Source organism: Citrus clementina, unplaced genomic scaffold, assembly GCF_000493195.1.
Source record: "Citrus clementina cultivar Clemenules unplaced genomic scaffold, Citrus_clementina_v1.0 scaffold_6, whole genome shotgun sequence".
Lineage (NCBI taxonomy): Eukaryota > Viridiplantae > Streptophyta > Magnoliopsida > Sapindales > Rutaceae > Citrus > Citrus x clementina.
Genome location: NW_006262139.1, coordinates 14534569 through 14549899, shown reverse-complemented (window position 1 = coordinate 14549899; position 15331 = coordinate 14534569). Strand labels below are relative to the sequence as shown.

At 29.9% G+C, this 15331-nt stretch overlaps 1 protein-coding gene across 1 annotated transcript; it reads left to right on the top strand.

The window, feature by feature from the left end:
- Window positions 1–7693: 7693 nt before the first annotated feature.
- Window positions 7694–8185, top strand: LOC18040101 (transcriptional regulator TAC1). The gene has a single exon (XM_006429083.1). The coding sequence runs from the start codon at window positions 7694–7696 to the stop codon at window positions 8183–8185; it is 492 nt and encodes a 163-aa protein (XP_006429146.1).
- Window positions 8186–15331: the final 7146 nt, after the last annotated feature.

Genomic DNA, 15331 nt, shown 5'->3' with positions numbered 1-15331 from the left:
TGTTAATTTTTGATAGTAGTTTCCGGTTTCATCGATATACATTAAAATATTTGAACCATAAGAAATTGTGATTGATAAATCCTATGCATCCTTCTTTTCGTTATGTTAATTTTTGATATTAAGAAATTGTGATTGAAACTGTGTGTTGATTTCATAGAAGCAAAATAGCATGTACGCTCACGATACAGAAAGTCGCTATGTCCAATTTTATCTCTTTGTCAAGCATGCTCTTATTGTCAAGGGCATGATCCCACACCGGCTGACAATAGATTTGGACAACCTAAACTCATGAGCAGGATTTTGAGTATGAGTTAGCTGCACAATCTTTTATACAGAATTGATTTTTATGCTTGTGTAGTCAGAGAGATTTAAGAGTTTTTGGGTGATTATGTAATTAGGATATTTGTGTAGAATTAGTTGTTTGTGCATGTGTAGCAGAGAGCGATTTAAGAGTTTTTGGTTGATTATGTAATTAGGGTATTTGAGTTGTGGGAAGTGAAGGGCGAAGAAACTGACTAAAAACTGCATGGAATAGCGTGAGCTAGCCGTCTTCCCCATTCAGTACTTCACTGACACTAATTCTATATCAGACACAAGTAAACTAAACCCACAACACACAGATATGGATTTTTTCAAGACATATAAGCCAGATACATCAAAACATTGATTCCCTTTTTTTTCTTGTGTATATTATTATTATCATATTTAGATCTGTTGCAGTTAACACTATCGTGTCCTACGTAACTCCATTTGCTCGTGCTCTCTTCTCTCAATTTTGCTGCAAAATCCATCCAAAATAGCACCAACTCCGGAGAACAAGTCCGTTTTAGTATTCCACTGGATACAATAATGCCCAATTTTTTATTCCGAAAGAGAATATTATCACACATCACCATAACAAGCGCTATCTACGCATCTTTTGTTTCTTTCTGTACGTATAATTAGTTATACACACCCTCTCATTAACAAATTCTAAATCCCCAAAAATATGAATAAAGTATAAATCATAAATCTCTCTAAACAAACCCTAATCCTAACCCAAGATCACACACACACACACACGTAGTTAAGTCCGAGACTTTAAGTCATACCCATTACCAAACACAACAACTAATAGCATGTGATAGAGAAATGGAAGTATAAAAGCCTAAAGGGGAAAGTGAGGTTATTTGCATTGGAATTTACGAATGTACTATATATGTGTAAGAGATATTTATTTTGATTGGTTAGGGTTTGTCTGCATTAGGGTTTGTGAGTTGGATAGGTTTGCGTAATAACAGCTAGCGAGGTGTGATTCTGATTTATACTCAGAGGGTTTTGCAGTGAAGTTTTTCGGAGGCAGTGGGCAGAAATGCACATGGGATGATATGTCGCTTTTCTGTTCTTTTATTTTTAATGGAATTGAGTGAGGGGTGATGGCATGTTAGTCTCGGCTCTCGTGCATTTCTAAGTTTAGGGCATTTTGTAATTCCAAATTATTGTTTAAAGAATGAGAATTTTCAGGAATCAATTCCAGAGTAACTGGGTTGGTTGTTTGGACGTAGCTTTGTTTACAATTTTTGTGACAACTAAGAGTATATTTGCATGGGAGCTAGTTCCTCTGTAATTCACGAGCACCCTCTAAGCTCTCTCTTCCATTAAAATATTTGGAGCACAATCAATTAACTCTTACCCCAGAAGCATGCCATTAATATACTAGAAGGTGTTTTCTCAAGCAAATTAATTATGCTCTGGTGCAGTGTACCAAAATCCATATGGATCATTGATATTGTACCATATTAATAGAGACCCGTTTCATAAACAAAGAAGATAATATTTATCCGACTTTTTTATATGAGAATCCAAGCAAAGAATCTCGTGAGCATGATAGTATAATGAATATAAAAGTTTAATGTTATAAGAAGAATAAATAAATTTATGATAACTACAAAAAATAGAATATCTATTCATGCCTCATGTACATTTGACAATTTCAATCTTTTACTCCTCCCAATAAGAAAGATAAATATATTTTACATTATAATTAGTTGCTTGTAGTTTTACTTTAAATGTTAAACCATGTATATGATCTATAAGAAAGTGATTTCGAATTGTGCAAACTTAACCAAATGCATGTACTATATCACATTAATCAGTATCCATTCTTAATCAAAGTTCTCCTACTTTTAAAGATTTTGAATTTGTCTATTAATGTTATAGTATGGTCGAGATTTAGCTATTTTTGTATTCTAATCATGATATATCTTATTAACATTGAATTGTATAACCATCATTTGATTCTTATCATATACAAAATATTTTACGTATTTATCTATACATATATAGAGATAGGATGTGGAGTCCTCTTTTTATGACATAATAATGTACACAAAATCTTAACATTTCAACGCTAATAAAACAACCGATCAAATTAAATGCTGATTCCTATTCATATTAAGAACGAAACTAAAAATTAATTGGGCCTCACGACATATTTTTTATTATTTGTTTCTTTTCTTTCCTCCTATTGTCTCTCCTATATCTTTCATCAACTTTAAATAGCTCTCTTCTAAACAATCTCTTCCTTTTCATCCTTAACATTTAATACATTTTCTGTTTCTCTCTCACTTTACGTATTTTTCTTCATTTTGTAAGTGTTAATTAGCTGGTGAGTATTGAAAAAGGACTTGAGCAATTTTTCTTTGTAACTGCTCGCAAAAAAAAAAAAAAAAAAAAAAGGGACAAGAAAAAGATTGGTTGTGTATAGTGGATTGAGCAATCCCATTTTTTGCTAGGCAATTGAAAAAAAAGAAATTTAAAACAACATGAACATATCGAAGAAAACGCAACCCACAACATAAGCTTGGCTAAAAAGCGTGAAAATGTTAGTGTTGAATATTTTGAGATTTTATTTTACTTTATGAGAGAAGGGGGATTGTGTTTTACTTATGTACCATTATAGTTGATTAATGAATTTTTCAGTTGTATTTTTTTTTCTAAGTAACCTTTTCTGTTTATAAATTTTTAACGGCTTTGAACGTAAACCAATTTGATAGGGAGGAATGCTATAGAATACGGAATGTTATAGAATACAAATAACTTCGGCTATAGAAAAGTTTACCAAGGAAAGAAACCAATGTTCATTTAACCTTCTCATTTTAGTGATATAGTTCACAAATCATCCTTGAGATTTGGCTTTAATAGCCACAAGATTTGTGTGATAGTACTGCTGTTTTATACCATGGTCATCCATTTATATAGTGCGAATGCCTGGATACATGTGGCCCAATTTTGTATATTAAGGGTTGTCTGTCTTTTGTTTAAAGTCCGAATTTTACTTATTTTAAGACATTTCTTAAGGATGGCAATGGGATGGGATGGGGTGGGCGTGGGGAGGCCTACCTCATTCCCCACCTGATTAAAAATTCCACCAGCATTCCCCACCCCGTCCCCAAATAAATTTAGTAGGGTGGGAATGAAGAATCATGTGTGGGGGATGATTTCTCCATCCCCAACTTATTCCTCATTTACTTATTTTATAACATGTATGGAAATGATTTCAATAAATTAATAATTAGAGACATAAATACAATCATTACTTATTATAAAGTATAATTATTTAAAAAACTCTAAAAGATTGAAACAATATTAAAACTAAAAAATGTTTGAAAAGCACTACCTTGAGAGAGAAGAAAAGAAAACAATGTTTTAGAATTGAATAAGAATTATAATGTAGGATTTTCTTTTAATTATAACCTATTTATATTAGGTAAAATAAAATGAAAATTTATTAATCAACATTATTGAACAAAAGTTAAAAATTTATATATAATGGGGATTGGATGGGAGTGGAGTGGAGTGGGGAGTACAAAACTAAATCCACCCCATTAAGAATTTAGAATTTATTTTTCCCCCATTTCTCACCTCATTTCCCAAAAATTATTCAAAATTCACTCCATTTTTGATTGGCCCTATGGGGTTTCAAACTCGTGGAGGATTTTAACATCCCTAACATTTTCAGTTTCTAATTCGTTTGTTTTCTATCATTTATAATTTATTATAAGATTATTTAATATTCTTTCTGAATGAAAAAAGTTAAATATTCTGACTTCTATATGAATGGCAAAATATCTGAATGGAACTTTAATATTATTTCTCATTAATCCCCCTATTAAATAAATTTATTTCCTATTATATAAATTATCCTTTTATTATTTTTTACTTATCCCCCTTTTTTTATGTGTGTATTCAATTTTTTTTTTTTTTGGTGAATGAGAATCTTAAACATAATAGAAATTTAGGTGAGTGTGTTTTATAATAGGTCCATCTCTTTTATTTATATTTACAAATTTTTAGTAGATTTTAAATTTTATTTAATACATTAAATTTAATTCAAATGATTAAAGAATTCTTGATTGGCTTATGTAATTAACAAGAAAAAAAATCAACATAATATACTAAAAATAACATTATAAATATCACATATTAATGTAAAAAAAATGTGTTAGATATTTATCTTATTTTTCATGCTTTGTTAAGGGAAACATTATCATTTTTTTTACTAATCAAATAATTTATTTATATTTTATTATGTGTTTAATGAATAAAATTTAAGTATTATTAATATTTTTGAGGTTATATATGTCAAAATATTATCTTTCAAATGTTTTATTGAGGATTTTTTAGTAATTTGTAACAATCTAATTCATTTAGATTTTGATTATAAGGCAAAGTAAACATATTAATGGTAATCCAACTTGTTTTGATTCTGATTACTACAGTTTAATTAAACAATTTATTCTAATTCGAATTCTCTATTTTCATTCTAACTCTTTCTCATTCCTACCAATTTCGATTCCAGGCTATTTTAATTCCAATTTAGTAAACACGCCATGAAGTTATCCATATCTACATGAATTATAAATTTAGATACCCTTTTTTTACATGATTTGATTATAACCTGCTATATTTTAGGATTTCCCAATATGTCCCCCTCAAGTGGCTCCTTAATATTAATGATATAATGTTGTAGCCTACTTTAGTTTTGGTTTTCTTCTTTACGGCCCCTACTGAACCGAAATCTTGCGTACATGCCATATCATTTAGTATTAATATTAGTTTAATAATACTAGTCTACAATAAAAATTGTTTTTGTGTCAATAAAGGTTGTCGGGGCCAAAATTATTTTTGTCGCCTAAAATAATATGTCTTTGTGTCTTAAATATTTTATCTCAAATTTAAGTTAGATGCCTAAGAAATGATATTGAAAATCATTAATTTAGAATTTTAAAATGCAATCAGTGACACTGAATCATATGGCCTTAAATTACATCTAAGGAGACTTATTAAAATTAAAATTTAATTTTCAATACTAATGTTATGTTGCGTACCAAACATCGAAAGCTTTTTGATCTAGTTCTTTAACAAATATGATTATACTTGAAAAAAATATCTTTAATTAAGGACAGATGCTAGAGTGTGGTTGGCTAGTTGAAAAAAACCATCAAATTTGTATTTCATATATGTCATCTTAAAGAATCAAGATAAGTACAAGCACTAGATCACTACAGTCTCTACATATTTTTTTTCCCTCAAGTCCTTGTGAGACTTTTGCGGTACATGACAAACTAAAACGTGACTGTACGTACATCTTGATGTCAACTTACAACAGCAATTAGCTTAATGATCTGAAAATTAAGTTGAGCTATAAATTATAGAAATTAAAATATCTTAGCACACTTTTATAAATAAATTAACGTGACTGCCGGTCGGTCCGGCACAACTTTATCCACGTGTCAAAACTCTTTCAAAGATGATGAAACTGTCGGTTACAATATCAATGTAATGGACGTCCTGCAGTCACCGGCGGCCGCATGATCCTTCTAATATATTGTTAAGTCATCAGTTTGGACGGTGATGGAGGCGCTGCACGGATAACAACAGACATCTACCCAGCCACCCTTTTTGAAGTGTCATTATCGAGTGTGGCGTCATGGCATCATGCCCAATGCTTAGTGGGATTAAATGTTGCCACGTCATGGAGCTGTTAGGCCCCACGTAAGCTCCTAACAGAAAGTGATGTCGGACGCAGGTCTTAGAAATCAAAATAAGTAAATGTCAATTCATTCATTGCTCATCTTAAGGTTCATTAATTATAATTTAATTTTGATTTTAAGCTAAAAAAAATTATTTACTTGGCCACCCATCCTTTCTTGAATGAGCTTAATTCGATGCATGTTTCTATTGTTTATAATCAAGCTTTGGACTTGCTTAAATTTAAATAAAATCCATTAAAGAATAAAAGAAATTATAATTATTTTGCATAGTCAAAATGTCCTTGAAGCATGTCAAGATGTGTATATAGCATTTGGGTTGAATGAAATGACAATTACACCCTTTGAATTGCACAAAAGGCTAGGAGTTTAGAAGTCAATTGAGTGAGTTGCTATTGAGCCGTCGCAGTTCCTGTTTCGGGAACGCTTCAATTTGCCTGAAGGACAATTCAGTATCAGAAAAGATTAAAAAACGGCTCATTAAAACAAACACGAAACACAATTTGACCTTTTAGCCTTCTCTCTTTGATCCAATAACAATAATTCTTCAACTATGCTACTTGCAAAATAATAATTATGCAACCTTGGTCTGTCACTGAAGTCTGCTAGAATGTCTTAAATAAATTATATGATGGTGTAGTCTAGATATCTGCGCCTAGATTTAGATTAATATTCTTATATATTTAGAATAAATTTAAAACTTGTAATGTAAAGTGGAGGATTCAAACACTTGACCTAAAGAATGAGGCGAAGAGATTTTTACAATAATCAAGAACTTTAACTTTTCCCATAGCGTTAAATTTGTGATAAAAGTTTCATAAGGATTCCTACTCTCTTTTTTTTTTCCCTCTTAAGTCATAAAGGTAACTCAATTTTCTTCAAATTCATATAAACTTATTCCAAACATGAGACATATTGTACCCACTAATTAAGACCCTGTTTGTATTTGCGGTTGGATAGCTGAAACTTAAAAAGTTTAATACTAAAGTTTTTTATAAACACTATCTATTGTATCTTAAAAGTTAAGTTGATTTGATTTTACACTTATATGATAAAAAAAATATATTATATCTTTAATAATAAAATATCATTTAAAAATTATATTTATTACATACTTAACTTTAATTTTATAATTATATTTTTTTCGTAACAACTGTACTTTCTCAATACCAAAGAAGACCTAAAAGTACCTTGCCTTTTTGCTACACATATAGCTGTTAAAATTCTAGAGTTGCTAGCTATGAGCATAATTAACTTTCCTCCACGGTATAACCAGTTAGCATCACTGCACGCTCTAATATGCCATTGCTTTGCCTATCATTACTGACTGGTTAAAACAAATGTATTATAAACGATTTTTCTTTTTTCTTTTTTTCCTTTTTGAGAAGTATTGTTACTGAGTTTAATAATCAGAACGCGCGCTACAAGCATGAATAATGCGTACATGTACTACTTCAAAATTTTAAATGTTTGACCTTTATAAGGCTATTTCAGTCATTTTACAAACAGGTGACATATAAATTATTTATTCATGCGCATATATAAATGTGGTACTAGAAACCAAAGCAGGCCTGATATATTACAACCGACAAGTTGACTATCTCTACTTTCCCATTTCTCAATCTCTTTCTCCTCTTCAAAAGCAAAAAGGAAACTTGAAAATGGAAACAAACTCCCAAGCATCAAGCATCGAAAAGTCTAGCCAAATATTATGGAGCTCTGATGATTTGGATAGTTCAGATTCAGGCCATGTCAAGTCTTATACTTGTGCCTTCTGCAAGAGAGGCTTCTCAAACGCACAAGCACTTGGAGGTCATATGAACATTCACAGGAAAGATAGGGCCAAACTTAGACAATTTTCTGAGGAAAATCTGCTTTCTTTGGACATTGCAAAGGCAGCAAATCCAAGTATTGAAGCTCCTAATATTGTTTCTGAAGATAGAGGTGCAGTCATATTAGAATCTAGTGTTCAAGAGAAAATTTGCACTCCAAAAAGCAAAGAAGAGAAGATGACGAAGCAGTTGGGTGAGAGTTCATCTTCATCATCTCATATTGACCAGTACTTAGACCTAGAGCTTCGCTTAGGGCCGGAGCCTCGGGAGGCATCAGCCAGCAGGATCACCAAAGATCTTTATCGATCTTCTAGCCACTGAATTTCATGCTAGTTAAGATCCAATAATTAGAGAGGTTTTTCCCCGCTTATCCGACCTCTTCAACTTTCTCCCATTAAGGGTACTATTAATGATCTTGTTAAGGATATATATATCATGCTTTATTAGCTCTCGGCACCTGATTGTTTGCAGAACTAAGGTTGATTTTGTATTTAGTTCATTTTAATTTCTTATAAAAATGTTTTCCATTAAGCTCCCATCATTCCTTTTACATTTTTGGATAGCCTGCAATGATTTAATTATCATTTTTTCAGTAATCCTAGTTGTATTCTTTACTTGAATATTTTAGACATGGATAGCTAAATCAGCAAAAGCGAAGGCACATAAAAAATTCCTTTTTCATCTCCCATGATTGTGCTTCTACAATCTCCAAATTAAATTCTATTACACTATGTAAACCCTATATATCTAACGCATAGTTCTTTTCGGTACAGGTCGTGGATCCTTACTTGGTTTGTGACTGATGCAGATTGATATTAGATATCATTAGATTATTTGACATATCTGACACAATATCTTCTACTAATTTATGAGATAATAGGTTATTATTATTAATGCAGTTACTTTTTGACTCTTGGATTTTGCCATGTTGCTAGCTCTCATTTGCTAAGTTAGTTGTAACTTTTTGTTCTTTTCTCTTTTATGACGTGCTTTTGTTGCTGCTGCAGAAGATTTGAAGGGTAAGGCTCTATTCCCTCACTATGTAGTTGTTGTTTTTTCTTTGTTCTTATTATAAAAATCCCTCGAATACACAGCATATCCTTCTGTCCTTTTTATTCGGTATCCTAGCTATATAATTAGCTATATAAATTGGGCTTTGTAATTTTGCCGGAATGTGTATATATATATAAAAATATATATAGACACTAGGGTTTCTTCTCAACGTGAAGCATGTGTGAATCAGATCATTCTAATAAGCTATGTTTCCATGAAACGTATAAATTTCTTATGCATTTTACTTAGACATCAGTGATGAAGTATTCCTGGAAAAGTAAAATACTTAGACTCAGTCGGCTTGCATTGTTGAATTAATGGTTCTTTTGGTTCAGGTGCATGAGGGCCAGTAGGGCTCTTGAGGAGCCCTACTGGATAACTAGAAGATACTAGTTGGCTCAATTGGTTGAACCTCTTGCAATGGTATAAATGTTTGGAGCTTAAATCGAGCTCCCATAGTTCAGGTTTCATTTCCATGCATTCAAACAGATAGAGGGAGTGAAAACACTGCCATTGTTATAATTCAGTTGAAGGTCATGAAATTTCCAAATTCAAAAGGCTTTTTTCCTGAGAAAGCATTCAATTATTAGCAATTAATGGCCAAGAATCAAGAGAGTTATTGCACACGAGCAAACATGAGGTTTTAAAAACTCAAATTCTGGTAGGGGATCTGCCTTTATGCACAAAGTGCGAATAATAAATTCCTGCAAATTTATGCATGCAGTATGTCCTTGCAACTGCATTATATGCAGAGCAATAAAGAAAGCTCATTAATTTATGACGTCATCATTTATGTTCTCTCTTCTCTCATGGAACCTTCATGAGTAAATTAAATATGCATACTCATTGGCATGAGACTTGTCGACATGGATATAACTTCTCGCTGATAGTACAAGATCTCATAAATTACCATGCTGTTTAAAATATGCCCAACGAATTCCAGTAGATTAGTCAAGTGCATGGATGCAAATTATGTTTTAGATTGAGTGGCGGACACCCCGTCGTCTTACTCTTGAGATTAAGTTTTTGAGTCATTGTATTGTATTTATTAATTTTCTTTTAAGTATTTGAGAGTTGAACTAATCAAACCCCTTTATTACTAAACATCAGTACAATGTAATTTAGAAGAAAAAGAAAAAAAAAAAGAAAGAAAAGAATGGAGCTAAGTGCACCCCGTTTTTATCTTATCAAACCCCTTTGTTACTTTTACATTTCTTATGAAATTAATAGTGTGGATAAGTAATCTTCTCTCATGCACACATCTCTAGCTTATCATGTAAACAACCCAATAGTTTGCTTTAATTTGATAAAATTTTATTTTGAGTTTTTTTTTTTTTGGTTACAGATTTTTTTTGACGATATATGAAATCATAAAATCGAACGAATTACTATAGGAAAAATAAATGAATTTCATCACTTTTCCGGTCTTTGATTAGACCGTTCTTTGACAAGAAAGAACCGAAAAAGTTGAACTTTTTTTTTTGTCTCAATTCACAAAATAAATGACTTAATGCCTACATTAATTCCTCACCCAAATTTTTTTAAAAAATCAACAAATACAAGTATCATTTTGATCTCTGAATAAACTTGTTAGCTTTTTTTTTTTTTTCTTTACAAACAAAGGCAAAAATTTATTACAACTCAAATGCATAATAGTATAACATTCACAGTATATTTCGTGCATCATATTGGATTGCAATAAGGTGTATTGCATTGCATTGCATTAAATTGTAATGCAGTATCATGTCTGGTCTATTATAGACTGTATTATATATTCAAATATTTTATGTTATTATTCATACTAATATTTAATATTTTAAATTATTCTTAATTTAAATTTTAACAACAAATATGTTATTATTTTTTAAATAATAAAAGTAATTTTTATATAACAAAAATAAAATACTATAATATTATTTTTATTAATACTTTAACATTTAATTTAAATTAATTGATTGATTTTTATTTTAGTAAATAATAAAATACTAAATTACAAAGCAAAATGATTAAAATAATTTTGTATAATAAAATAAAAGAATTTAATATTATTATTATCAAATAATATTATTTGAGTTTTATTAATACTTAATGTGTAATAATACTATTTGATATACTTTATTATTCTAGTAAATAATAAATTATTAACATATAAGCATTAAAATGATTAAAATAATTTTTATATCATAAACTTATAATCATTAAAAAAATTATTTGACAAAAGTAAAAGAAATAATATTATTTATATGAAATTAATATTATTTAGAGTTACATAAATGTAAATAATTATTACTAAATTTAAAATTTCATATTTCCAAAAATCTAAGGAATGACTTTACCGTCGAAACTTTACCATCAAAGTGTTTACGCTAGTAAAGCTGGCCCTCTGACTTTTTTCTTGTTTTTGTAGGGTATCATCTAATAAAGTCATCCAAGTAAGCTAAGAAAATGGACACCTCCTAAGAGAAAATTGAGAGGACTATTTAGATTAGCACAAAAGGAGAAATTCATCATTGTCTGATCTAATAAATCAAAAGTCCAGTTCTAAGAGGGTCATCATTAGTTAGAATTATTAAGTAAAACCTCTACAGAATAATACTACTAAAGCTAAGAAGAAATATTGTTTTAGTGAAGTTATTTATTTATCGGTAAATAAATAATTTATTAATTTATTGATAAATGAATATTTATTAATTTAAAAGAGATTTCTTATTTTGAGAAGAGTTTTTTTAGTATATGTTCATATTTACATATAAATTGTACTTTCTCAAGTCAATAGTATTTTCTCCAACGGCTATTATACATAATAGTACAGCTTAATTAGGAAACTTGTAATTATATAGTATTTTTTTGTTTAATCAGTTTGTGTAATCAAGTACTATATATCACTATTGTGTAAGCCTTTGATATTAAGAAATATAAATACAAAAATATTCTCAAGTTTCATTCAATTATTTTTTTAGTATTTTTGTCTTAAATAATTAGAATTTTCACATCTTTCTCTTTTGAAATGAGTGAGAAAAATCTATATTGACTGATGAGATAAGGAAAACGTTGTGTGAGTATAAAGATGAGTAAAGAATAAATAAACAACTCTAATGCATATTTTACAAAGAATTTAATTTAGATAATTAAAGTTATAAGAAAAAAAGCTCCGTAATGTTATGAATTTTAAATGTTATTTATTATTAATTTTAATATTCTGTAAATTATTAATTTATATCTATATTGGACCCTAAAGGATTCAAAAAAAAAATTATCTTATGCATTTAGTAAATTTATTAATTTATTACACTAGTCAAGTTGGGATCGAATGATTTTATTACTTAATCAAGTTTTTTCATTTATCAAACATTTATTCATTGAGGTTTTATTACACCTAATAAGTTAGGACAAAATTAGCACAAAAAAAATATAAAATAATATTTCAACATAATGTGTTTGATGCAGGCTGTCAAACGTACCCTTGATCCATAAGAGACTATACAGTAATCTATTGCAACAAAAAATAACCATTATAGTTTATTGTCATATGGGGAATAAAAATCATGCACCCTAAGTAACAATAAAAGATACCTCCACTCAACAAATTCAAGCTCCAATCAAATCTAAAAGTAAAAGATCTTTTAGCCTAGAAAAAAGAAAAACAAATCACCTTACATAGGTGGAGAAAACAACTCATAAGTCAATAATCATAGAAACGTTTTGATCTCAGTCTAGAAAGGATAGAAAACTCAATCAACAAATAAATAAATAAATAAATGTAAATTCTATTGAGAGCGCCCTCTCCGCTGAATAGAGAAAGAAAAGAGAGTTGGATTTGCAGAAAGTTGGTGTAGACATGTTATTATTTGAAATGATTTGTGGCTCTATGTGCTTTCAACATACAACACGTGCCAATGGGATAGCTAGATCGATTGAGCAAAATACTACACTATGCTGCGATCATAAGGTTTACAGCCCAAAGCAACTCCCACTCAACATCGAATTTGGCCCGTAATGGTATGTAGGCCATGCGCCTATACTGTCAATATATATACTCATTACAAAAATTTTAAAATATAGAAAAGTAAAGATGAGTATGCTATCCAAACCTCACTTTTTGTCATCTCAAAATTATTTTTTTAAAAAATATAAACTTAATTTTTGTTGCGGTAAACCCTTGTTAGAAATTTTTTTCTTTTTTTTTTTTCGTTTTACACTTTTGTCTGTAAACATACTACTACATGAGGGCAAACAACATAGGATGACTATCCGAACTTAATTTGTTAATATTTAAGTCAATAAAAACTCTACTTATCAGTGGAATATTAATGAAAATCTCCCATCTAAGGGTTTGTAGGTCCCCACCCCTTAGGCCCCAAATTTTTTGCTTGTAGATATACTGAATATTGGTGAGTTTAATCTTTCGTTATGAGTTATGTATATTCACCCCTTGATTAAAAAGAAAAAGTGTTTCATACTAATAACTTTAGAAAGTGAATTGCTAAACAACCGCATGATTTGTGATGTGCGCATCACACTTCTTTAAATATATTGTGAGTTGTGCATCGCACTAATTAATTCATGAGGTGTTTTGCACTAACACCTTAAGATTCAAAAAGTGTGTTGCTAAATACGCAAAGATTAATATGCTTCACTGATTATAAATAGTCATCACTATTTGTAATCAAATAAAATCAAAGATCGGGAAATGAAATAAAGAACGTAAGAAGATCTTCTGGTAATTATTCTCTTATTGGCTTTGCTTGTTATCATTTTGCTTCTTTTAGCTTCATATCATTTATATTATTCGTATGAATAATCCCAATTTGATCCACAACACTTTAATTAATTAAATAGAATATTTTATTAATTGGCCTCTATAGCTTTAACAATTGAAGATAGACTTTATCATGTATTATTTGTAATTTTAGACTTTAACCCCTAGAAATTTATATAGTTAGACCCTTAGTATTTATACTTGTATGAGGAGAAATTTGGTTGATGATATGAGCCAATAACTCAATGATACGTAACAAGAAAAGTCAACTAAGGAAAGTCAATTTATTTGATTGGATGGTACTATAGCTCATAAAGAAGTAAGGGATAAATTCCTTGATGAAAAGGGCAGTTTCAGTAATATATTCAATATCAAGGGGTATTATCGAAATCTAAATAGTTAAGGTCAGCACATGAACATTACACAACATCATGAGAGAAAACAAAATTTCTTCCTTTTTGTTAAGGATAAGGAGCCAATAAGAGTGAAGATTCTCTAGGCAAGCAATAAGAGAATGTCATATCAATTGTCCTTTACTACCCTTTGAAAAACAGAAAGACCATAAGGCTAAAAGTTTGCAATGTGCCTAGTTGTGGAGGCAAAAAGGTGGCTAAAGGTTTTCTTTGCCTCCTAAGCTCATGAGTATCATCATTAGGGGACCACAAGACCTAATTACTAAAATAGCCTCACTTTAGGTAGGTCAGTAATTAAATGACAACACATATCCAAAATGACCAAAGTATCTTGAATAACACTCCTATAAAGCTTAAGGGTTTTTCTGCAAATGAAACTTCTTTATTATTCAAACAAGAGTCTCATGTTCTTCTTCCTAAGAGCAAAAACACCATTGTTAAAGCTTTAAAGTTCCTTGAACCTTGAGGCTGTTAGTCTAAATGGCTACTTATAATGTAATTTTGATGATAACAAACATATATATTAAGTGATTTAATAGATATTGTATTTCACATTTTCACTAGTTTTTGAAGGGTAATATTTATGCAAGTGAATCAATTGAAATCATGCTCAAGACACTCAACGGACAAACGGCAAAATCAAGAATAAAGTTTAGAGCTCAACGAATAAATTAGTGCGATAAATTCTTGTAAAGCCGGTATGATTGAATTGATGCATGATTTAGCATTTGAGAAGCTCAAGAGATTAATTTAATTAAATACTTTCATAAACTAAAAGGTTTATTTTTATAAAGTAAAGTATTTTGTGGATTTGAGTAATTTGGACTTAAATGCTGAGTTTTGAAATCTTTGATTTTAATAAGTATTATTATTAAATTTCAGAGTTGGAGGTTTTTACAAACATTTGAAATGTTTTGGGCTATATTATAATTTATGAATATTTTGGACTAAGGTGAAAGATTTTGAGAACTTTGAAAAATATGAGTATTATGTTGAAAATGATCTTTTTAAGAAATAATAATATTTTTGAGGTCATATCATAATTTCAGAAAGTTTTGGAAAGTCAACTCACTACAAGAAAAAAGAGATTTAACAACGTGTAATTTACGTTGTTGAAGGCATTCAACCACGCTCGCGTTCATGTTGTTAAGGCCCCCGTCGCCCTAATTTATATATTTCCACCCCCCTCCTCTGCTCTTTTTAAAAAATTCTTGGCCGGTTCTTCAAATTTATTTACCTTCT

What these genes read in the sequence shown, in the direction of transcription:
- LOC18040101 (XM_006429083.1), top strand. Translation starts at nt 7,694, where the DNA reads ATGGAAACAAACTCCCAAGCATCAAGCATCGAAAAGTCTAGCCAAATA.